We start from the raw sequence: 23,642 nt of genomic DNA, 5'->3' as shown, positions 1-23,642 counted from the left end.
CTAGCGGGGACGGTCCGAGGACTACATCTCCCAGGCTGCTCCGAGCCGCCCCTGCGTCGTGACCCCGGCGCGCACGGAGGCGGCGACTCTTACCTCACAGAGGTAGCTCCTCCGCCGGCAGCTGCTCGGCGCCCCGGCGGTCCATGGACCGGAACCCTGGGCGGACCGGCAGGAACCCGGGCCGCGACCGCCGCCTCCCGGCCCCAGGCTCCTCCTCCTCGCTCCCCGCTGCCCTCTGCGGTCGTCCGCCGGCCGCGCACTGCCGCCGCGGGACCCTGGGAGCCGCGCCGGGAGGCTGTGTGGCGGGGCCGCGGCCGCCGCGGGACTGAGGCCTACTCCGCCGCCTCTCAGTGCTATTGTCCCGGGGCCTGGCCCTGAGTGGGGCTGCGGGCGAGGGCCGAGCTCGCCAGCTCCGCAGAAGATGCCGGACCAAGCCCTTCAACAGATGCTGGACAGGTAGGAGCAGCGTGGGGCCAGGAACCGCCGGCCTTCGTCCTGGGCCTGCCCATTGCTGGCCTCGAGGCCCCGAGAGCGGGGATCCTGGCGTCCGCCGAGAGTTCCACCGCCCGCAAGCCGGGAGAAGGGCTCTGAATTTGGAGATGGCACTGGAGGGAAGGACGGGCCAGCGGCCTGGGTCGTAGACTTAGAAACTTAATTAAAGGAGAAAGGTCTACTTTGGCCGAAAGCCTGTTTTTGAGGTGAAGAGGCGCTATTGTTAACCCATAAAATTAGTTTCTATTTCTCCCCTCTTCCCCCAACTATGTTGTAAAAGGTTTAGCAGCGACGCCACTGGGAAGAACCCCTGACAGTTCCTTGCACTTTCACAATGCAAGGGTAGGCATTCTCTTTTAAAAGCCTGGGTTTCGTTTCTTCTTCCAACACCCCCTCCCATCTCATCTCCACCCCCAAACCGTAAAGTCAGAATATCCACAAGGGAGCCTTAACGGTCGGTCACACTAGAGTAGAGGTTATGGAAAACAGCCACATGCATGCAACATTGAACACGTAGCACACTTGAGGATCGGTGAGTTCCCAGTAACGTTTTGGCTTGTACTGGGACCAGTTGCCAATTCCTGGGGTCTCCAGCCCTTAAAAATAGTCTACTGCACTGCCCTCTGCCGTTTAAATTCCAGCCAGTGAGATTTTGAGACTAAATAAAATCCACCTTTCACCAAGGCAGCTGCTTGCTGTCTGACCAATTTTTCAAATTAATTAATGTTTGTGGTTGCTTGCAACTCTAAATAGACTTAACTGGCTACCCAGTTCAGCTAGTAGTGCTCTCTATGCAGTTAAGATCCAACTTTGTAACTTGATAAATGAAGGGCCTCTCCTGATTGAGGTTATAGCCATTAACTACTGGGGCTGGGAGGGTGGAATTAAAGATCCATCAAGGAAGGCAAGAAGTTACTCCTCATATTCTAAGTTCTAGGACAGGATTTATCCCAAATCCTTGGTACTTAGCGGGTATTTTGCTAGAATTAATGAACTTGTCAATTTCTCCAGTTGTCTAGGAGTCTGATCTCTTCTCAGGTTTTCCTTTCATTATAATTTATCATACTTGACTAGATGTGTCATACTAAATATGCCCAGAGAGATTTACTGCCAGTTAAATGAGACTCCATTCTGGTATTGCATAGTGAATTATTTGCTCTGATGACATTCCACTTTCACTTTTATATGGTGACATTTAGAAAATTTTGTATGTCCAGATGTTGTCTTGGCTTTTCATATATTCTTTGGAGGTTTTCATAAAAGCCATTGAGTGCTGATGAAGCATTTACAGAAACTTGGGCATTCTGGCTATACATTAGAAATGTATAATAAATTATTATGGTCATTTTCCACTCCATTACCCTATCTCTTTCCCATTCCGTGTACCATCGATTCTCATTTCTCCCCCACCCCCGTGTGTGTGTGTGTGTGTGTGTGTGTGTGTGTGTGTGTGTGTGTGTGTGGTGTTCCACTGAATTTAATTAGGATTGCTTGTGTAAGCATGGGTCCAGGTTATTTACAGGAGCATGGACAAGTTATCAGTGAGCACACCACTAAGTTTACTCTCTTTAGCAGCCGTTGTCCAAAGTTCAGGGTAGGGCTTGGGGCTTTGAGTCCCTAATGCAATGCTGTGTAGATCTTATGTAGATAACCTACAAGGCCAGAAGACCAAATGCACAACATTCATCTCCCGACTCTCACATTCTTTCTGCCCCTTTCTGATTTTTTCTTTTAAAGCTTGAAATTTATTCTAAAAAACTGACAAAAACAACATATAATTTATGAGGAAGATGATTATTTCTACCTCCACCATTCTCAGTTTATGTGGTGCTGGGAATTGAACCCAGGGCTTCATACATGCTGGGTAAGCACTGTACCACTGAACCACATTCCCATACCTTACTTATAAGTTCTCTCCTCAAAATAAACTTAAAAGAACATAAAAAGTTTTAGATATTATGCCCACATTTTGTTGCCAAAACATATATCCAGTTTGACAAATAGACAAATTTAGAAAATTACTTGTTATATTAAATATATATTTATGCTAACAATATCTCATCTATCCTATTTGCTAATACACTTAGAAATTATAATTTTATGCAAAAAGGTTAGTCATTCTGTTACTATCCACACTCATGTGAATTACTTTAATGGATTTGTACCTGTAAAGTGGTTAAAGTGGTAAGTTTTATGATATGGATAGTTTACCATGGAAACTTTTTTTTAGTGAAGCAGAGTTGAAGATTTTATTAAAAATACTTTAATACTGGTTTCAGTATGAGGATTAAGAACAAAGAGGTAGTGCTCAAAGGAAAAAAATGCATATTTCAGAATATGTATGTGGGTTTCTCAGAGTCCCAGAGACTAAGTTATATCCAAATATGGGTAAGTGTTCCTACAAGGGAAAGTTGCCCATAGTTTTTGTTGTTGTTGTTTTGTTTTGTTTTTGAGTTTACTTTGCAGATGTGGAGGTCAGAGGCTGGCTCCCTTCTTTCGAAATGTGTGTCCCAGATACCAAGGTCAGATGGTCAGGCTTTGCAACGGGTTCTTTTCCCACTGAAGCATTTTGCCGTTTTTCCCTGTTTTAATTGAAAGTTTTTACTTGAAGTCATACTGAAGTCCAAGGTTTTCTACAAGGGCTGGGAACACAATCATTTGTAGTACCTGACCATGCAGTCAGGCTTTCCCACTGTGCATATTAAGCCAGTTGTTCTAATAGAAACCAATTAAGTGACAAGCATAGTAAGTAACAATCTTTAATTAGAAGTTGTTCCCACTTACACAAACTTCAGTGGAGAAAAAGGGGTTCTCTGTGAGTTAAATCAATATCAAAATTTTGTAAAGGTCTGGGGATGTGACTCAATTGGTAGAGTGTTTGCCAAATATACACAAAGCCCAAATTCATTCCCAATGTAAAGATTAGTAGAGGCAAGTGGTTCAGAAGTTTAGTTATCCTCAATTGCATAGAGTATTTGTGCTAACCTAGACCACATGAGACCTTGTCTGGAAAAAAAAGTAACAAAAAGAAAAAAGGGATTTTGAATTAAATATAATTATGCAAGAAAAATGAGACATCATGAAGTACCTTTAAAAGTGTTTAGTACCAGGCTTAGTTTAGATTAATTGGTGGTATATGCCTTTAATCCTGTTGCCCTGGAGGCAAAGATAGGCCTTATCCACATAATGAGACACTTCTAAGGAAAAAAAATGCTTAGTGGTGGTAGTTGTAGGGACTGTGTCTTGCAGCTCAGGGTTGCCTCCAACTTCTTGGGCTTGTCTCAACTTCTCAAGCTGCTGAACTGCACAAATGTCACTGAGTCCAACCAGAAAAATGTGCTTAAATTAGCTACTCTAAATAGTAATTTAGTTAAATAGCCATTCTGACACTGAAGCTTATGTTGGGCTTTACACCTTCACTATTAATTCTTTATATACACTTGTCTATCACCAAAAACTTGGGGGGGGGGTCCTTGACAAAACTAGGAAACAGCGTCCATTATCTGCATTCAGTCCTTTCTCATTCCCTAATATTTCCTTGTTCACCTTTGTATTTTTACCCACATTTCTTTACACACAGACACACACCAGGAAACTTGTTTTACTGGGTGCTGCAGCTTCAGTTTATAGGATTTCTCTATTATTTTCTATAGTAATGTTCCCTTCCCCCGAGGTTTTCTTTCAGTTATGTAGAGTCAACACCATATATGGTAGAGTAGGCCCCAACTATGGGGGAGGGTCCTTTAAAAATTCGGTGAAATGTAGACTTTGTCCTACTTAAGTCTTGTTGCATCAATTTTACTTGAAGGTTCTTTATACTATAGTTATAAAAATAGATTTATTTTATTTCTTTATTAATTGTATTACTATTTGGGGAGATTCTTGGTTTGATTTTTGTTTGGGGTTTTTTGGGGGGCTTTTTGTTTTTGTACTTTTGGGGATTTGGAGGGGTTTGTGTGTTTTGGGAGGTGGGGTTCAAGAATGGTTTCTTCTTGGATGTACTGGAACCTGCTCTGTGGACCAGGCTGGTCTCAAACTCTGCCTGTCTCTGCCTCCTGAGTTCTGTGCCATCACTTCCTGCCAAAAGAGAAATATTTTAATATAAACATAAAAGTAATTCTACCTGTGATAGTGGGAAAAAAATTAAATTTGGAAATCCAAACAAAATCTATTCCCAGTAGAGTTGTATCTAATCTATTTTTCTGAACTTTTTTTTTAAAATCCGTCTTTCTTGTAATTTTCTCTGACTTGTGAACTAGAATACAAAAATCATTTCAGGTATCTTTTCTTTTTTAAAACCTCTTGAACTTAAGACCTCCTGAAAGATCCAAATTTTATCATATTGCCATCCTAAAGTCATTTATCCCTGTGTCCTTACTTCATCCCCTCTTCCCAGTGGTGGAATTGAACCAAGGGTCCTGTGAATTTGCCATACCAATAACTTATAACACTCTATGAAATGGTGTTACTGTGTGGTTCAGGCTTGTCTGAATTCAGAGGTCTCTGTTGCCTCCTAAGTGCTGGCTTCATAGATGGGAGTAAGCCACTACACTCAGCTCTTGAACTTCTTAAAGCTTTAATATGGAGCAGGTTAGTATATGTCTGTAATCCCAACTAGATAATTGAGGCAGGAGGGTTAAGAATTCAAGGCCAGCATAGGCTATGTGAGGCACTATCTCAGAAGAAACCACAAGAGACAGAAAAGAAACTGTGATGTCCTTTTTCTTCCTATAGCCATACTCTACCATTAAGGGAAAGGAGTGGACTTTTTAAAAATTGTTTGGTTTCCTCAGTTGAAAATTGAATGTTCTGAGAATATGGCTCAGAGTATTCTGCCTAGTATGTTTGTAATTCTGACTTGAGAGGATATATGAAAACACTAACAGTTTGTTTTTCTAAGTTCAAGAGGTCTTAATAGCAAAAGATACTTAACTGTTTCTGTACACTAGTTCACTAGTCAGGAGAAATTATAAAACCATGGATACAAAAAAAAGGTGGATAAAAACAAAGTTTAGAAAATAGATTCTGTAGTAGAAAAAAAAAAAAAAAAGACAGTGAGCACATATAGAGAGACCCATGGCTTCAGTTGCATATGCAGCAGAGGACAGGATTGTCTGGCATCAATGGGAGAAGAGACCTTTGGTCCAGTGAAGGTGCATTTTCCCAGTGTAGGGGAATGCCAAGATGCTGAGGTGGAGAGGGAGCACCTTCATGGAAGCAAGTTCAGGGGGTGGGGGGATAACATTTGAAATATAAATACAGAGAATATCTGATAAAATAATCAAAAGGAAAAACAAAACAGAAGAAAAGGTCTCCTGGGAATAGGTTGGGTTGTTTGGCTCTCTGTTTTTTTTAAACAGGAATTCTACAATGCTACATAATAGTTCCATCCCATTAGCTAAGAGTTTCATGTGCTGGAACCCTAAAGGTAAAACATTTCTTTCTTAATTTACAGAAGTTGCTGGGTGTGTTTTGCTACTGATGAAGATGATAGAACAGCTGAATGGGTGAGACCATGCAGGTGCAGAGGATCTACTAAGTGGGTTCACCAGGCTTGTCTACAACGCTGGGTAGATGAAAAGCAAAGAGGAAACAGCACAGCCAGAGTGGCCTGTCCTCAGTGCAATGCTGAGTACTTAATAGTGTTTCCAAAGCTGGGTAAGGACATGGTTACTGTTATTTTCCTGTGTGTGTGTGTGTGTGTGTGTGTGTGTGTGTGTGTGTGTGTGTGAAATTAAAAGACAAGGTCTCACTCTGTATCCCTGGAATTCATGACAGTTGTCCTGCCTCAGCCTCCCCAATTGCTGCCATTATGAGCAACAACAACCAGCTCTGGTTGGTTGGTTAATAGGTTGATATGTTTTTATGTATGAGCTGTGTGCATGCCTAGTGCCCAAGGAGACCAAAAGAAGGCATTGGATTCCCTGAATCTGGAGTGTAATAGTTGTAAGCCACTGTGAGTACTGGGAACTGATTCCAGTTCCTCTGCAAGAGTAGTTAATGCTCTTTAATCTCCAGTTTCTCTGATTTATTTTTAAATGATTTTTTTTTTAATTTTTAAAATTTTTTGTGAATATCTTTATTTTCCCTCTCTAAATTTTGCTAACAGTTTATGTTATCTTTAACAAGTCCCATGACTTGCCTGTTTGTCAGTATATTAACTTTTTATAAAGATTATTTTATGTATACAAGTATGATGTCACTGTCTTCAGACACACCAGAAAAGGGCATTGGATCCCATAACAGATGGCTGTGAGCCACCATGTGATTGCTGGGAATCGAGCTCAGGACCTCTGGAAGAGCAATCAGTGCTCTTAACCACTGAGCCATCTCTCCAACCCCCAAGCGTAGGACTTGTATGAATAACTATGGATATAACCCAACAAGAGAGCTGACTTAGGGCTGGGGAAACAGTCAAGTGAAGTGTTTGCCTGGCAAGCATGGGAACCTGAGTTTGGTTCTCATACCACATGTAACCTTAGTGCTGGAGAAGCAGAAACAGTGAGATCCCTGGGGCCCACTGCCCAGGCAATTTGCGTTAGTTGGTCAGACCAGTGAGAGACCCTGTGTCAGTGAGATAGATGGTCTTTCTGAGGATTACACCTGAGAGTGTATATACATTAAAAAGGGGGTGAGGGTTAGACATAAGAAGCATCTTTCTTTGGAGACAGTTTTTTAATAGTACTGTTTAAAGATTTTATTTTATGTATGTGAATACACTGTAGTTGTCTTCAGACACACCAGAAGAGGACATAAGATCTCATTACAAATGGTTGTGAGCTACCATGTGGTTGCTGGGAATTGGACTCAGGACCTCTAGAAGTGCAGCCAGTGCTCTTAACCACTGAGCCATCTCACCAGCCCCCTTTCCCCTTTTTGGGTCTGTGTTTCAATACAGGAATAACAGATCTCTTCTTTAAATTCCATATAAATAAGTTTTAGATCTTGCATCTGGCCATTTTTCAGTAACATTAGTTACAAAAATAGCTGGTTGGATTTGGCCATGGGCCAGTGGCTCTCTAGCCATTTTTCTAGTAATGAAAATAGATAAGAAAAGTATGTTCCGCCATGAAAATGCTTTAGGAAAAAAGCAAACACCACAAAGAAGGAAGTATGGTGTGGTAGGAATTGGCAGAGGGAACTTAATTGAAGTTAAGAAGGAATTAGTAAAGGAAAAGAAAAGTGAGGGATAATATATGTTCTGGGTAGAGAAGAACCAAAATGTGTCAGAAAGAAAATATGTCATAAGCAGGTGAGATGAGACCACTGAATTTAGATATGTGGAGGTTGTCAGTGATGCCAAAAAATAGCTTGGGTGGAATAGGTTCATGGGAAAATGAGACGATTATTTCAAGTATTTTACTCAGAGGAAGGAAGGAAAGGGAGTAGTGGGACAGGAAGGATCAAAGGTTTTAGGAAGCTGGTGACTTTAGTCCCAGCACAGGGCAGGCACCACAGGCCAACCTTTGTGAGTTTAAGGGCAGTCTGGGCTACACAGTAAGCTCCTGTCTCTAAGTAAAGACGTAGGGAGCTGGTGAAAAGATCAAGCAGATAAGGACACTTGCCCCTATCCTGCCCATCCTTGGACCCACATGGTAGAGGGAGAGAACCAGCTCTTCAAGGTGTCCTGTCTTTCTTGAAGCACTTACCTACACCCTAGTCATTGTAGTAACATTTCTTAAGATAAATGAAATAATTCGTTTTTCTGATAGAAATAAGCTATGGAGTAAGGGAATGGTGGAGGAGAATGGGAGAACAACTGGAGCACTGACCTGAGTTAGTGATGAGGAGATAGGTGTGCTTTACACGTGAATGGGTTACTGGGTTTTGGGATGTACACTGTTGATAATGGAGCTATGCAGAGGAGGAACTTTGTAGATCTTGTAGTCCATAACAAAATTCAGAATCAGAGCTTTTATTACATACCCATGGTTTCTAGTTTCTAATGCCGCCATCTGGAATCTTAAGTGGCTCACTAAGATGAAATTTGTCGTGCCTTCTGAGGAAGTGATAACCCTAGCTGTCTTAAGTAGATTGACAAGACAATAAAATGCTGTTAGAGATTATAAAGTTAGTAAGCTCTAAATTAGGCTTACTTCATCTCATTGGCCCCTAAAGATACCTAATTGGTGTTTTTTGTTTGTTTGTTTTTTCAGAATTTTTAAATATAGTTTTTACTTATTAACCTCACCTGCTCACTGCCCCCCCCCAATACCTTATTGTTTTAAATGTTATTTAAGTTAAAGCTTGCAAATAATGAGTGGCTACATTGAAACCAGAAGACCTTCAGCATCTCTCCCCCTGCTCTTTTTACTCAGTGTCATCTCTCTGCTTCCAGTGGCTGGTCTAGAAGCCAGTAGGGAGTTTTGGTCAGGGGCTTTATAAGATACATTTTTCCCTTGGATGTTTAGTTACTTAGTCATCAAATTACTATGCTAGCTTCTTTGTGCAATGATGGAAACTGCATTTGTTTATAGCATTCTTTAGATTGAATGCCCTAGGAAATCAAGTGATAGAGCTCATATATTTCTAAGAAAATGTCTAAAATAACAGTTTGTATATAAAGGTATTCAACAAATACAGTAACTTACCCAACAAGTTACATATACCTCTGGTTAAATGCAGATGGTCAGTCCTTTGGTTTTATTTTGAACAAAATCTAAGACACTTCTAGGGAAAATTCTAGAACTAAATTAAATTGAACTTAATGGCAAGTAAAATACCTCCAAAAATACTAATCATTTCACCTATAATTGGCACATGTAGCTGCTCAAATATAAATACTGGCATCACAATCATTTTTAAAAGCTTGGTAGATATTTTAAATCAAGTAAAATAAATTGATTTGTCTAGTTATAAGAAAGTAGCCATGGGGCTAAAAAGACTTACTGTCTAAACTCACTGTTTAACAGCACTTGCTGTTCTTGCAGAGAACTTGGGTCCAATTCCCAGCACCTACATGGAGGCTCACAACCATGTGTAATTCCAAATTCAGAGGGTTCAATACACACATGCGCACACACACACACACACCTATGACTTTAAAAAAAATCTAAAAATACCCATTGTTTAACAACTAATTTTAGATAATCTAACTTTTTACAAATGTTTTAGCTATAGAAAATATTGAAGACATTTTAAAACCCTACCTTATGTTGAAACTTTTCTCTCTTTATATTGTAGGTCCAGTTGTTTATGTCTTGGATCTTGCAGATAGACTGATCTCAAAAGCTTGCCCTTTTGCTGCAGCAGGAATAATGGTTGGATCCATCTATTGGACAGCTGTGACGTATGGAGCAGTGACAGTGATGCAGGTTCACCATTCTACTCTATTCAGTGACACTACTTTTGATGTGAAGGTCTATTATATATTAACTAGGAGTTTTTAAATGTACTGTTTTAAATAATGATGCTATCATGATTAAAGAATGAGAACTTTAAAAAAGTTCTTTAATTAAAAAAAACTTTAATTAAAAAAACTCCATAAAAAGGAGACTAGAGCTGACAAGGTGGCTTATCGGTTAGATTTGCTTGCCACAGAGCCTAGTGACACACGTTCAACCCCCACAACACTCACATGATAGAATAAGAAAAAATTGACTTCCAAAAGAAATTGTTCTCTGAACTTACACAAGAGCTGTAGCATGCCCCCCCCCCATAGCATGAGTACAGTAAATAGAATGTTATACAAGTTGGCTAGTGAAAAGGCCTCCTGCCCCTCATCACCTTCTCAGAGAGCCACTAGAGCTAATTTCATATTAAACTGCTCTCTCTGATTTATAATGAATGTAAATGATCTTTTCACATAACTATAGAGATCTGTAAGCATTCTGTGTATATAATTACAGCAGGTTATTAACCATTCTGTTTTTATTTTTAGGTAGGTCTCAGTATTTGACTTCGAACAATGTGTACAATAAATGAAATGCTAAAGAACAGTTACATAATTATGCATATAAATATGAATCAAGTGCAGAGCTCTATAAACATTTATAACTCTGTAAAAGGAATTTATAGTTGCTGTTACAAGTCTTGATCTGGTACTTGAAAATTTTAAGTAATTTGAAATCATAAGAGTGGAAGTATTCATATCAAAAGGAAACACAAGTTAAAAATAAGTATTTTGTATAACTGTTTAGAAATCACCTTTGTATATACTGCTTTAGTTGAAACATTATTCTAGGAACAAGTGATTAGCTTGTAGATAATTAGCTTGTAGAATAGTTGATAGGTATTGTGTGACTTAAAGGTTTTGGAAGGACATTTTTTACATAACTAAACATGCATATACAGGTATGTAAGTGTAGCTTTTCTTGGCAAAAAAATCTTAAGTGCAGCTTGAAAATCACAAGCAAGACAGGAATATATATTACTTCTGTTGCTTAGCATTGTACTGGATATTCCATTATTCCATACAACATATTTATTTTATATATGTGAGTACACTGTCATCAGAAAGGGGCATTGGATCCCATTATAGATGGTTGTGAACCTGCAGGAATTAAACTCAGAACCTCTGAAAGAGCAGTCAGTGCTTTTTTTTTTTTTTAAACATTTATTTATTTATTTTATTTATCTGAGTACTCACCAAAAGAGGGCATCAGATTCCAATACAGGAGTTTGTGAGCCACCATTGTTGCTGGGAATTGAATTTAGGACCTCTGAAGAGCAGTCAGTGCTTTTAACTCTGAGCCATCTCATCAGCCTTTTCTCTATACAGCATCTTTAGAGGCAGTTATCTGAGCATTTGTTAGAGAGTATGTCCTAATAAATCAGTATCTAGAATTTTCTTTGTTTTTGTTTTGGTGTGTGTGTGTGTGTGTGTGTGTGTGTGTCTGGGGAATGCAGACTAGTTTATGTCAAGTCCACAGTCAATATAGTAATACATGAATGGACAAGATAATTATGTTGCCAGATTTGCCTCCAATTTAATTTGTAGCCCAGAACTTAAGAACTTTCTGCCTCTACCTTACCAAGTATTAGGGTTATAGTTATGGCTAATGTTAATTGTGGACTTGGCAAGCACTAGCCACTAAAATACAAAGCTCTGGGCATTTCTGAAAGGGATTCTCTAGATTAGGTTAGTTGAGATGGGAACACACACAATATGTGTTCAATATGGAGCAACACCAGTCCATGAGGTGGGGTTCTGGACTGTGTAAAAAGAACAAAAGGAGGACTCATTTTCTCTCCCTCCTATCTGTGGCCTGCCTTGCACTCAGCTGCCTCAGACTCCAGTCAGAATGCCTTTCCCACTATGCTGAGTTGTATTCTCAACCTGTGAGCTAGAGAACCCCATAAGTTGATTTTGTTGATATTTAATCACAAAAAATAGTATAGCCATCCTGCCCAGTTTATATGCTGCACCAACTGAGCTACATATATATCCTTCCCTGGGATTTGCTATCTGCCAGGGACTTAAAATATTTCTACTCCTTAGTTTGCTTTGTGATAACAACTCTGGAGTTGATACATCACCAGCCAGATCACTGTCCTTTCCCATTTCTTTTTTTTTTTTCTCTCTCTCTTACAACTTTATTTTTTAAAAAAGAGGGATACATAACAGATTTTTAAAAGCATTTTGGCATAACACTATATGAATATTTTTTGTCAGTACTTAATTCTTTTAGAGGTTTGATAGTATGCATTGAAATCCCTCTAGTTACTATAAGTATGAAATACATAAAGTCCATGTAGGACAGAATAAAACATGGAAACAGTCAGTATAGATTAAGCATAATGATCTTTGAATACCCAAAACTGCCACAAGGCTATATTCTTAGCTCTTGGATTATTAATGATTTAAGGTCCAGGTGTACCACACTGAGAGGGTGCTATACATTTATTTTTTTCCTAAGAAGGACTGAGGCTTTCATTTTTTTGGCCTTTGTTTTTCTTGAGCTTCATATGGCCTGTGAGTTGTTTCTGGGGTGTTCAGAGCTTTCTGGGGTTAGTATCCAATTATCAGTGACTGCATATTATGTCTGTTCTTTTGTGACTGGGTTACCTCACTCAGGATAATATTCTCTAGATGCATTTATTTTCTTAGGATTTTCATAAAGTCATTGTTTCTAATACCTGAATAGTACTCCATTATGTAAATATACCACAATTTTTTTATCCATTCATCTACTGAAGGACATCTGGGTTTTTTCCAGCTTCTGGCTATTATAAATAGGCTGCTATGAACATTGTACCCTTATTGTATTTTGGAGCATCTCTGGGGTATATGCCCAGAAGAGGAATAACTGGGTCTTCAGGTAGGACTATGCTCACTTTTCTGAGGAACCGCTAACACTGTAGCTGTCTTAAGGCGCACCAGAAGAGAGCATCAGATCCCATTATAGATGGCTGTAAGCCACCATGTGGTTGCTGCGAATTGAACTCAAGACCTTTAGAAGAGCAGCCAGTGCTGTTGGCTGCTGAGCCATCTCTCCAGCCTGCCTTTTTATTTAAGTGTCTTTTTTTGTGTAAACTCCTTATCCTCTTAAGTGCTAAAGTTACAGCTTTGGGGCGCCACTTGACAGAATTCTAATTTTTAAAAAAGTGTACAAAATAACAAGTTTCAGTATGGCATTTTCATGCATATATGTCATATTTTGTTCTTACCCTACTTCCCTGCTACCTTTCCCTCCGCTCTTGCCAGTCTTGCTAAATCTCTTCTTCTCTCCAAGGACACCTCTCCTAGTTTCCTGTCAAATAGATGTTCTACTGACCTTCCCACCAGCACTTTCTACCCTCTTTAAAGACCTTCTCACAGTCTCCTTTTTAATTCCATAACAAAAACATACCCAACACACACACAAATTTAAATCTCGATGTTGCATAGGATAGGAAACATGGCAGTTTTGTTTTGTATGTCTTGCTTTATTTTGTCTTAACAATGGCCAGTTTTGTCCATTTTCTTGTAAATACCATGGTGGGGTACTGAATAAAATGTCATTGTTTATGTGCACCATATATACTTTATTCATGCATGTCTTGTTGGACCTAAGGGTCTTTGGCTATATAACCAAGAGTAATGTAGTTGGGTTAGATGATACTGTACTTTTAGGTTTTAAAGAACTTGCACACTGACTTCTGTGATGGCTGCACTAGTTTATACCTTTACTAGCCAAGTGTGAGACTTCCTCATTTCCATATCTTCCCTGGCCAGCCTTTATTGTCTTCTTAAAGTTAGTCATTCTGATGGGAATGGGAAAGAATCTCAGAGCAGTTTTGATTTGATGTCTAATGATGTTAAACATCTTTTTAAATATTAATATGTACTGAAGAACTATATTTGGCTCACTAGCCCATTTAGGGATTAGAAAAACTATTCGCAATAGCTTTAGAAAAATAGACTATTTAAAAATAAGCTTAACTTTGAGTCATTTAGGAAGATAATTAAGGTCTAAAGTCTAGATGGTTCAGTGATTAATAATGCTGCTCTTTCAAAGGACCTGGGTTAAATTTGCAGCATCCACTTGTTATCTCACAGCTGTCTGTAACAATAGTTCCAGGTAACCCAATACTACCTTTTTTGGGCATCAGACATACACATTGTACATAGACACATGTTCAGCAAACACCATGCACATAAAATTTTTAAAAATATTGGGAGATAGAAAGATCTTCCTTACTCATGAATTGGCAGGATTAATATAAACTATAGACTCAATATAATGTGCATCAAAGTTCCAGTATCTTCACAGAACTAAAGAAGGCAATTCTGAAATTCATAAGCACTAAAAGACCCTCAATAGCCAAAACAATACTAAGCAGAAAGAACAATGCTGTACCTGGTCTCAGCCAGAAGTATTGAGTCACACCTTTAATCCCAGCATTCTGAGAGCTCCAGGCCAGCAAGAGTTATGTGACCCTGTCTTCAAAACAAACAAAACAAAATTGATCTCAAGTGTATTACATGGCCATAGTAACAATACTATGATACTGTCACAAAAAACAGATATGTAGACCAGTGGAATAGAATAAAGAACATAGAAGCTTATACACACAGCTGTATCAACCTATTTTTCAACAATAATGTTAGAAACATGCATTGGTTTACATGTGATGTCCAGTGTTTGAGCAAAAGCAGGAATATCTAGAGTTTAAGGTCAACCTCATATACATAGTGAGTTTGAGATAGATAGTTTGGGATATATGATACTGTGTCTCAAAACAAAATCATACATAGAGGAGAAAAGGCCAGCCTTTCAAAGAATAGTATGGAGAAAACAGGTAAGAAAACTTGAAGGAAAGTGGAACAAAATCTAAATGTTACCCTGTACAAAAATTAATTCAGAATAGATCAAGGGCCTTAGAAAAACATAGGTAAAACTCTTAGAAGCAGAGTCAAGAATTCCCCCAGAAGGACTCTAGAATCACAGGAACTGACAGTGGAATTACATTAAATTAAAACATGTCTAACAGCAGAGGAGACAATCATCACAGTAAAGACAAAACGAGTCTCGGACCAGAGACTCATAACCAGTACATAAAGAGAACTGTGAAGAACAATACTTTTGCTAAAGCCTATTTGCTTGTGGAATCCTATGATCAAGCCTGAGCTCTCTTCAAGTCCCTCTACCCACAAGCATCCTCCCACCCTCTATATGCATAGTTATTGATAAGACAGAATATTACTAACTTACCCAACACTGGAATGAACACCTTTTAAGTATTGATGCATTTAAACTCTAATAACAATGTTGTGTAATAAATAACCTTATTTTTGGTTCACTGATTTAGGGGGGTTATTGTGTTGAATGTCAAATAGCAAAGATAGAACATTAGGCCCTACCTCTTGGGTGAAAATAACCTCCATACACATTGAAATTTTTTTTGAACAACTAAGTAACTAGGATTACTAGGCATATGCAATTATACTTAGGCCTTACACATGCAGAGCACACACTGTGACTGCTGAAGTAAACTGTCAGCTGCTGGCTGGTTCAGGCCATCATTTAAAGGCTGGTACCACTCCTTGCTTGTCTGTGCTTATCTAAAAGACAAAAGCATTTAGAGGACAGGTAGGATCAAAAAATTATCTTGGTCCCAGAGCTCACTGACAAATTGCTTAAGAGGAACGGAAGTAAAGGACAGATCTCCCACCCTCTGTGCCGGTGTTTATTAAGAAAAATACAGTCTAGGTGCTTTTTTTTTTTTCCTTACCACAAATTCAGTGAGAATGGGCTTCAGCATCTCAGGCTTCATCTCAGCTCTTAGAGTACTTGATGTGCTCAGTGCACACATTAATTTTCTTGACAAGAATCGTGCCCTTAACTTGCTTGTTTACAGGGGTGCCCAAAGCATGCTATTTTTTGAACAGTGCCCATTCCCATGATGGTCTATAGTATCACCCTTCTTGTAGATTCACATGTTATGTAGCCAGAGGAACACCTCTATGTTTATTAAACAGTCTTGAACATACAGTGGGAGCACTTTCCCTTTCAGTGTGTCATTGTGGCCAATTTCTGGAAGATGGCTGCTGTGCTGAAAAGCAGTGTGTGTGCCTTTAATCCAAGGAGTTGGAAGGTAAAAGCAGGTAGATCTCTTTAAATTTGGGTCTATCCTGATCTATAATGATAGATTCCAGACCATCTAGAGTTACACAGTGAGACCCTGACTTTAAAAAATTAAATAACAAAACTCAGATGTCCTTCACAACTCTATTGAGATGTAATCAGTGCATATTTGTTAAGTTCTTTTATTCTAACATAAAATGAAATAGTTTGCAGATTTTATCCACTACACACCTTAGATAGTGATTTTTTATTTTATTTGAGACAAGGTCTCACTGTGTAACTCTGGCTGACACAGAGCTATGTCGACCAGTCTGGTCTAACAGTCATGGAGATCTGCCTGCCTCAGTTCTGAGGACTGAGACTAAAGGCATGTGCTATGGGTGAACTTCCTTTCTTTTCCTTTTTATTTTATTTGTGTGTGTGTGTTTGAGGTTTGTTTTTTATACATATATATGTGTGTGTACCAACTATATGTAGTACCCAAAGAGGCCAGAGCTTGTCAGATCCCCTGGGAATTAGAGTTACAGGTGGTTGGGAGTTGCCATATAGGAGCTAGGCCTTGAACCCAGTTCTACTGTAAGAGCTAGTGTTCCTAACCACTGAGCCATCTCTCTAGCACCATTATTACTTTTTATAAATCAAGACTAATAGCTTTCAGGTTTTTAAAAAAGCTTTTGTTTCTGTGGTTTGAAACTAAATGTGTCTTACAAAATGAATGGAATATATACCACTTAAATATGTACCGCTGCTTTAGATAAGAAAATAACTGTAGCAAATGTTGTCTGCTTCCCAGGTTGTAGGCCATAAAGAAGGGCTGGATGTTATGGAGCGAGCTGACCCTTTATTTCTTTTGATTGGACTTCCTACTATTCCAGTCATGCTGATACTAGGCAAAATGATTCGCTGGGAGGACTATGTGCTTAGACTATGGCGCAAATACTCAAATAAACTACAAATTTTGAACAGTATATTTCCAGGTAAGGTCCTGAGTTGTGGCTAAATAAAGTTCACCTTGATGTTTAGAAGAACCAACATGGGCTGGAGAAATGGCTCAGTGGTTAAGAGCACTGGCTGCTCTTCCAGAGGTCCTGAGTTCAATTCCCAGTAACCACATGGTGGCTCACAGTCATCTACAATGGAATCTGATGCCACCTGCTAGTGTCTGAAGACAGCTACATCGTGCTTATATATAATAATTAAATAAATCTTTTAAAAAAAAAAAACCAACATATGATTTTAAAAATGTTTAGAGCACCTTTTTTTTTGTTTTCAAGCTATTCCTAAGATTTAGTTCTAACATAATGCTCTCCCCCTCTAGGGATTGGTTGTCCTGTTCCTCGAATTCCAGCTGAAGCTAATCCTTTAGCAGATCATGTCTCTGCTACTAGAATTTTGTGTGGAGCCCTTGTCTTTCCTACTATTGCGACAATAGTTGGTAAACTGATGTTCAGTAGTGTTAACTCAAATTTACAGAGGACAATCTTGGTAAGATGGATTTAATAATACTTTTTCAAGCAGTATGCAGATAAGAATGAACTGTATTTGTTTTTAAAGGGAGAGATGTTCTGTAGGGGCTCTGTGCCTGCTCCCTCCATCAACCCCACAGTCAGCTTAGTGTGAGGGAGATTTAAAAAAAAGCAGGTCCTACTGCCAGTCTAGCCTTCTCTAACCATGCTCTGGCTTCAGTCCCTGGTTCCAGCATCATAAATAAACATATGAGATGAAACTGGCTCATACTGTTTCCTGTTATCCTATTTGCCCTCCTTGGTCACAGTCCACATAGCGCCCTGCATTTTCCTTTCTCAGCATGTAGAACTCTGTGGGAAGAAAGCTACAGAGGCTCTTCCTCTGCTACTTGAAGTCTGCTCTTTCCCAGCTTCTGCCCTCATAGAAGAGAGTGTTTCACTCGCAGCTATCAGGATTTATTTGGCTTCAAAGCCTGTCTTTGTGGTCAATGTAAAATTCTTTTTCTTGTTTCTCTAATCCTGCATTATAAAAAAAATTAATTTCCCTTTTTATTTTAGGGTGGAATTGCTTTTGTTGCCATAAAAGGAGCATTTAAGGTTTACTTCAAACAGCAGCAATATTTACGTCAGGCACACCGCAAAATCCTAAATTATCCAGAGCAAGAAGAAGCATAAAACTGACTTCTGGTTGTTCTGAGGCCTCTCATCCTGACGAGTCTGTTGTGTTCTGATTCCATCATTAATGCGCTAGTGGAGACTTGTGATAAGCTACTGCTCCTATATTCTAAGAGATACAATAAAGCACGCAGGGCAGGGGAAAGCCTCTCAGTAATCACGGAACATAAGGACACGAGTCAGCTCTGTAATTTGTATGTACTACTTTTATGGCTAAAACCATTATTTTAGCATGGTAAACCTGGGTTTGTTCATATTTTTCCAGACAAGAATGTAAAGATAAAAAAATGTACAAATATTAAAAGTGGACATGTTTTATTCTGATGCCTCTTTTGTATATACTCATGTTCAGTGTTTTCTTAGGAACTCGATGAAGGAAACTGTGAGGATTTTCTCTTCTGGTATAATTTGATTACATGCTACACATGAGGAAATGTAAACTAGTTCTGAATAAACAAAAAACCCAAAAATGTATGTCAGCATTGAAATGATTATCTGAACAAAAGAAAATTTGTTGCCTTTTCCTTAATCCATGTGACATTTCAAATGTTGTAGGGTCAGTTTTCAGGGCTTCCAGATCACTTTTTCACTATTAAACTTTATTTATGCAATGTTGACATCTCATAGTTCATAGTGTGATTTTGATTCATGTTGTGTTTGTGTGTGTGTCTGTGTGTGTGTCTGTGTGGGGGTGTGTTTAGAAGGAAGGGAGGGAAGCAGAGGATAGTGATAGGGAAATGAGATAATAAGATGGAACACCCTTTTATCACTTAGTGTGCTTTTAAATTAGTATTTCTAGATATTAGAGCTGCCAGTTCATCGTTTAAGCAGAGAACAACTTGAAAAAATGATAATAAAATTATTGAATTTTTGCTGATTCAGTTATTCAGATATTTGTTTATTAATGGACTCCCATTTACCTAGCCACTGTGCAGGTGCTGTGGGATATAGTAGTGAACAAGACAGACTTGCTCTTAGTTTGCAACCTAATCCTCATAGAAGAAGCAGTGATTGAACCAAAGTGAGGTCTTGATGGTGCTGTGAATATCAGTCAGTGAAATAATTATGGAAACAAGTCTTTAAGGAGTATTGATCAAGGTAATTGATTTCCACTTTATCTGTTTATAGGATAGTCAATACTAATGTTTTTTAGGGTGTTTTGTTTTTGAATCAGGGTCTCTAACATAGGCTAACCTCAAGCTTCCTATGTATCTGAAGATGACCTTGAATTCTTGATCCTCCCTGTTACAGGTGAGCTCCATAACACCTGCTGTTTTTTAACTTGATGCTGTGGATTGAACCCAGAGCCTTATGCATGCTATAGTTATACACTACCAGTTGGACTACATCACCAGCCCTCCGTTTAGGTTTTCATTGTCATATTAAGAGAGCGATCTCCTTAATATTCATTGTTTAACTAGTTTTATATTCATTGTGCAAAAGCAATTATTTAGGTCATGTTTAATAGTGACCATTATAATGTTCAGCAATCTGAACACTTATTTTCATTGATTAAAATGGAAATGTTTAAAGTTCAAAAAATAATGCTGTTCACAGTATATGTTGCATGATAATGTTTCCCCTTACTGAGAGATGGATACTTCTCTTTAGAAGTGTGACAAATATAGATTGAGCTGTATTAGATTGTAAATAATAAATATTTTAGTAAAGACTGGTATCTTTCTCCAGGTTGTTTATCTCAGTTTTGAGTTTTATAGTGTCTGTGGGAATGAGTGTTGAACATCCAGAGTTGTAATTGTCTAGGGTAGAAGACACAATTTGACTAAGTTAACCTTAACACTGTTGTTGTTCTAAAGAGAAAACATGAACTCTGATTATATATAAAATAATTTAGATATACAGCTGTAATTATGAAATATATTGGCTTCTATAATTGCCAGTGTGAAAAGATACATTTGACATTTCCTGGATAATCTTGTTAAGTTGAGCAGCATTTACAATTACACAAGCACTTAGTTCCCTATGTACTACTTTAATGTCCAAGATGGGGGGTAGCTGCTTGGGTTGATAAAGGATGAAGAAACGATTCTTACTCTTTGGGGCAGGAGGCAGATGTTTATAAAGCCTATGGGGAGGGAACCACAAGTGCCTGCGGTCCTGCATTTGGATAGTTTTCAGTCTAAAGAGTCTTAGCCCAAGAAAGCATGCCAGTCCTCCCTGGAAGATGGCCTCTCAACCATACATCAACAAAAGACATGGGCAGACTTAAGTCTAAATGGATTGTGTTGAGCTCCTAAATCAAGTTTTAGTAACTGTAGTGTATAACCTTGGCCAGGTGGCTGCTCAGCCACAGTTATGTTCATCTCTAAAATGCAAGTAGCACTTAAGACAGTCTCTAGGATTAGTTGAGAAAGGGCAGGTTCTTTAGGCCTCAGCAGCTCCTAAAGAGTGGCAGTCTGTTCTCTAGGACATGACAGTAATAGCGGATAGGGCTCTAGAGGACAGACAGTGCAGACGAGAATGTGTGAGTAGACTGTTCTCCAATTTGTTCTCATAGTTTTTCGTTACTGTTACCTAGAAATGTCACATTTAAACCTTTTTTAAATAAAATTCCGTGATTAGTAAAATTCTGTTGTAGAACTCCATCTACGTGGCTGAAGATGTTCACTACTTATCAAATGATTGAAGACTATATAACTAAGTGGCTTTATTAGTCACTGCCTTGCTACTTCTGCTGTGTTCTTTTTTTTCTAATTTCTTGTTTTTAATATAGAAAACTCAGTACTGGCTGAATTAGGTTGAATAAAGAATTTTTATGCTCTCTAACTGTATTTTGTCTGTTGAACCAACCCTAAAATTAATTCTCTGTACCTATTTTACTATTTTGAAGTTTTGGTTACCAAGATTCTCATAAGACTTATTATAAAATTGAAGTTTTGTTACCTTTTTAAGTTTTAGATATTTGTTTCTAATTAGGTGTATCTCTGTGGGTATGTGCACATAGAGAGTCCAGAAGAGCACCAGATTCCCTTGGCACCAGAAGGGCACAGGTGATTGTAAGCCACCAGACCTGGGTCCTCTGAAAGAGCAGTAAGCACTTTTATTTATTCAGTTTATGTCCTGATCATAGCTCCACCTCTCCTAGTTCCCCCCTCTCATAACTTTTCCCCATTCCCCTTATCTGAGAAGGGGGAGCCCCTCCCCCCAGATATCAACCCACGCTGGCACCTCATGTCACTTCAGGACTAACTAGGCACATCTCCCACTGAGGACAGACAAGGTCTTAGGGGAACAGGACCCATATGCAGGCATCAGAGGGTACATATGCCAGAGGCAGGGAGGCTAGGTCCGGCTCATGTATGCGCTTTGGTTGGTGGATCAGTCTCTGGGAGCCCCCCTCAGTAAGCACTCTTAATCATTCAACCACTCCCATTTTAAATTTTTAAATTTTCTGTTCATCTTATGTGTATGTTACTGTGGCTTGTGTGGAGGTCAGTGACAGCTCTTCAGAGTCGGTTCTTCCACTTTGAAAGTTTTATGTAGCCCAAGTTGACACCAAACTTGCTGTGGAGCTGAGGCTGACCTTACTCTTTATGTCCAACTGTACCTCAGGAAGGCTGTGATTATAGGCATGTGCCAACAAAAACAGCTTAAAATTCTAGGACACAACGTTTCTGATGTAGGGCCTGGAGAGAAGGCTCTGAAGTTAAGACTACTTGTTACTCTCGCAGAGGGTCAGGGTTGCATCCCAGCACCTAGATTTATTTATCCAATATTAGGGAGGTTTGATTTCTTCTGGTCTCTGCAGGGACCAGGTATGCATGTGGTACAAAGACACAGGCAGAGAAAACACAAAAATCTTAAGAATTTTTTAAAGTTTCTAAAGCACATTAGAATGCTCCAAATGGAATAAGTCAAAGGCACTTGCATCTTAACAGTTCTAGATTGATTCATTGCCCTTGTTTGATATACAGACTAGTTGGAAAGACAGCTCAGTGGCCTTGGGTACATGCTCTAGCTGATCAGGGGAGTTCCTCCTAGACCCTCAGCTTCCTCATGGATAAAGTGAAGTCTGTAAAACCTGGGTATTTCCCAGGTCGTGAAGAATAAGTGACATGGCTTTTTAAGACAAAGTTTGCTATTGGAAAGAGTCTGTGCAAATAGGTACCTAGTGGAAGTTTGTCCATAAGCGTATCTAAGGCCACTGCTTCCCAGCTGTCTGCCATCCTGAGCACAAGAGGAGGGGCTTGTATCTGATACTTACCGAAGCCTTATGGACCAGCAACAAGCTAGACTCGTTCTGTTCAAGCTTGTAAAGCTCCCAGCACTTGTGGTTAAAACAACTGTATCCAAAGCAGTAGATATCTGCTGACCATGCCCCAGGTACCGTCCTGGAATAAACTGGTGGACATGCCTCCTCTGAGTAAGAGGTGTAACATCTTACTTGATCTACTGATACCATAAATCTCTTAAAGGTGCTTGCTTTTTTTTTTTTTTTTTCTTTTTAAGTTTTATTTACTATTCAACTAGCACTAGAGTTTCTGCTCCTGGAAGGGGTGCATAAACATCTTGTGAAAATGGAGAAAACATTCCTTAGTGTTTGTTCTTTGTATGTCTGCACTGGGGCTGGGAGGCCAGAGGTCAGCATCAGGTGTCTTTCCCAACTTCTCCACATTAATATTTTGAGGCCCTCACTTAATTGGTCAGCTAGACTGGCTGGCCAGAAAACCCTGGACCCACTGGGGTTATGACCACACATGGATGTAAGATGTAAGCTTGCTGAAGCTTTCCCCAGGCCCAGCATCCTTACTTCCTCTTGTGTCCTGGTTGATTGTGTGTAAAAGAAAGGATCTCACTTTATATCCTGTGTTGACCTCCAGCTTTCAATTCTGCCTCAGGAACTAAACCTGGATCCTCTGGAAAAGCAGTCTGTCCTCTTAACCACTGAGCCATCTCTCCAGCCCTGCAACAGTTTGGTTTTTTAACTATCTAAAAGAACTTTGGGGCTAGAAAGATGGCTCAGCAGATGAGGGTATTGACTATTCTTCCAGAGGGCCCAGGTTCAAATCCCAGCACCCACATGGCAGCTGACAACTGTCTGACTTCAAGATCTGGCACTTTTACACAGACATGCATGCAGGCAAAACAATGCATATAAAATGGAAGTAAATAATTTTTAAAAATAAATAAAACTGCTTTGTACCACATAATTGTGGTACAAGATAAATCAGCATGCCTGTACTCTGCCCTGGTCCCTCCTACATGCTGATGATAGCAAACCTCCTGTCCACTAGCTTGCTCAGGCACCTTGGGTGACCACTTTCTTTAGGAACATAAATGAAGCACTGTCAGCCATTTTACTACCCTTAACATTAGGCCATTCAGAAATAAATGTGGTCAATGGGATCTGCCTAGGAGGTCACAGACTGTCAGGATTTGGGGGTTACTATTGATTAGGCTCTGCGTTCAGCCAGTCTAGGTCTCCGAGGAGAAACTCATAGATAGAAGGCTCGCAGCAGTGCCACGTCCTTTCATTAAA

The 23,642-nt window shown here is 39.3% G+C and overlaps 1 protein-coding gene across 2 annotated transcripts; it reads left to right on the top strand.

The window, feature by feature from the left end:
- The first annotated feature begins 111 nt into the window (after nucleotides 1-111).
- On the top strand, nucleotides 112-18,759 carry MARCHF5 (membrane associated ring-CH-type finger 5). Of its 2 annotated transcripts, none has more exons than XM_080911228.1 (6): nucleotides 112-456; nucleotides 5,948-6,150; nucleotides 9,676-9,806; nucleotides 16,795-16,978; nucleotides 17,320-17,486; nucleotides 18,026-18,759. In XM_080911228.1, exons 1-6 carry the CDS (start codon nucleotides 422-424, stop codon nucleotides 18,140-18,142), a joined length of 837 nt encoding a protein of 278 aa, XP_080767354.1. In that variant the 5' UTR covers nucleotides 112-421; the 3' UTR covers nucleotides 18,143-18,759. The 2 variants fall into 2 exon arrangements, with proteins under 2 accessions (XP_080767354.1, XP_080767353.1); XM_080911227.1 differs by having other exon boundaries at nucleotides 9,676-9,851.
- Nucleotides 18,760-23,642: the final 4,883 nt, after the last annotated feature.

Source organism: Micromys minutus (assembly GCF_963924665.1).
Source record: "Micromys minutus genome assembly, chromosome: 2".
In the NCBI taxonomy this organism is placed as follows: domain Eukaryota; kingdom Metazoa; phylum Chordata; class Mammalia; order Rodentia; family Muridae; genus Micromys; species Micromys minutus.
The sequence above is the reverse complement of the archived record's forward strand: the minus strand, read 5'-3'. Positions and strand labels throughout refer to the sequence as shown.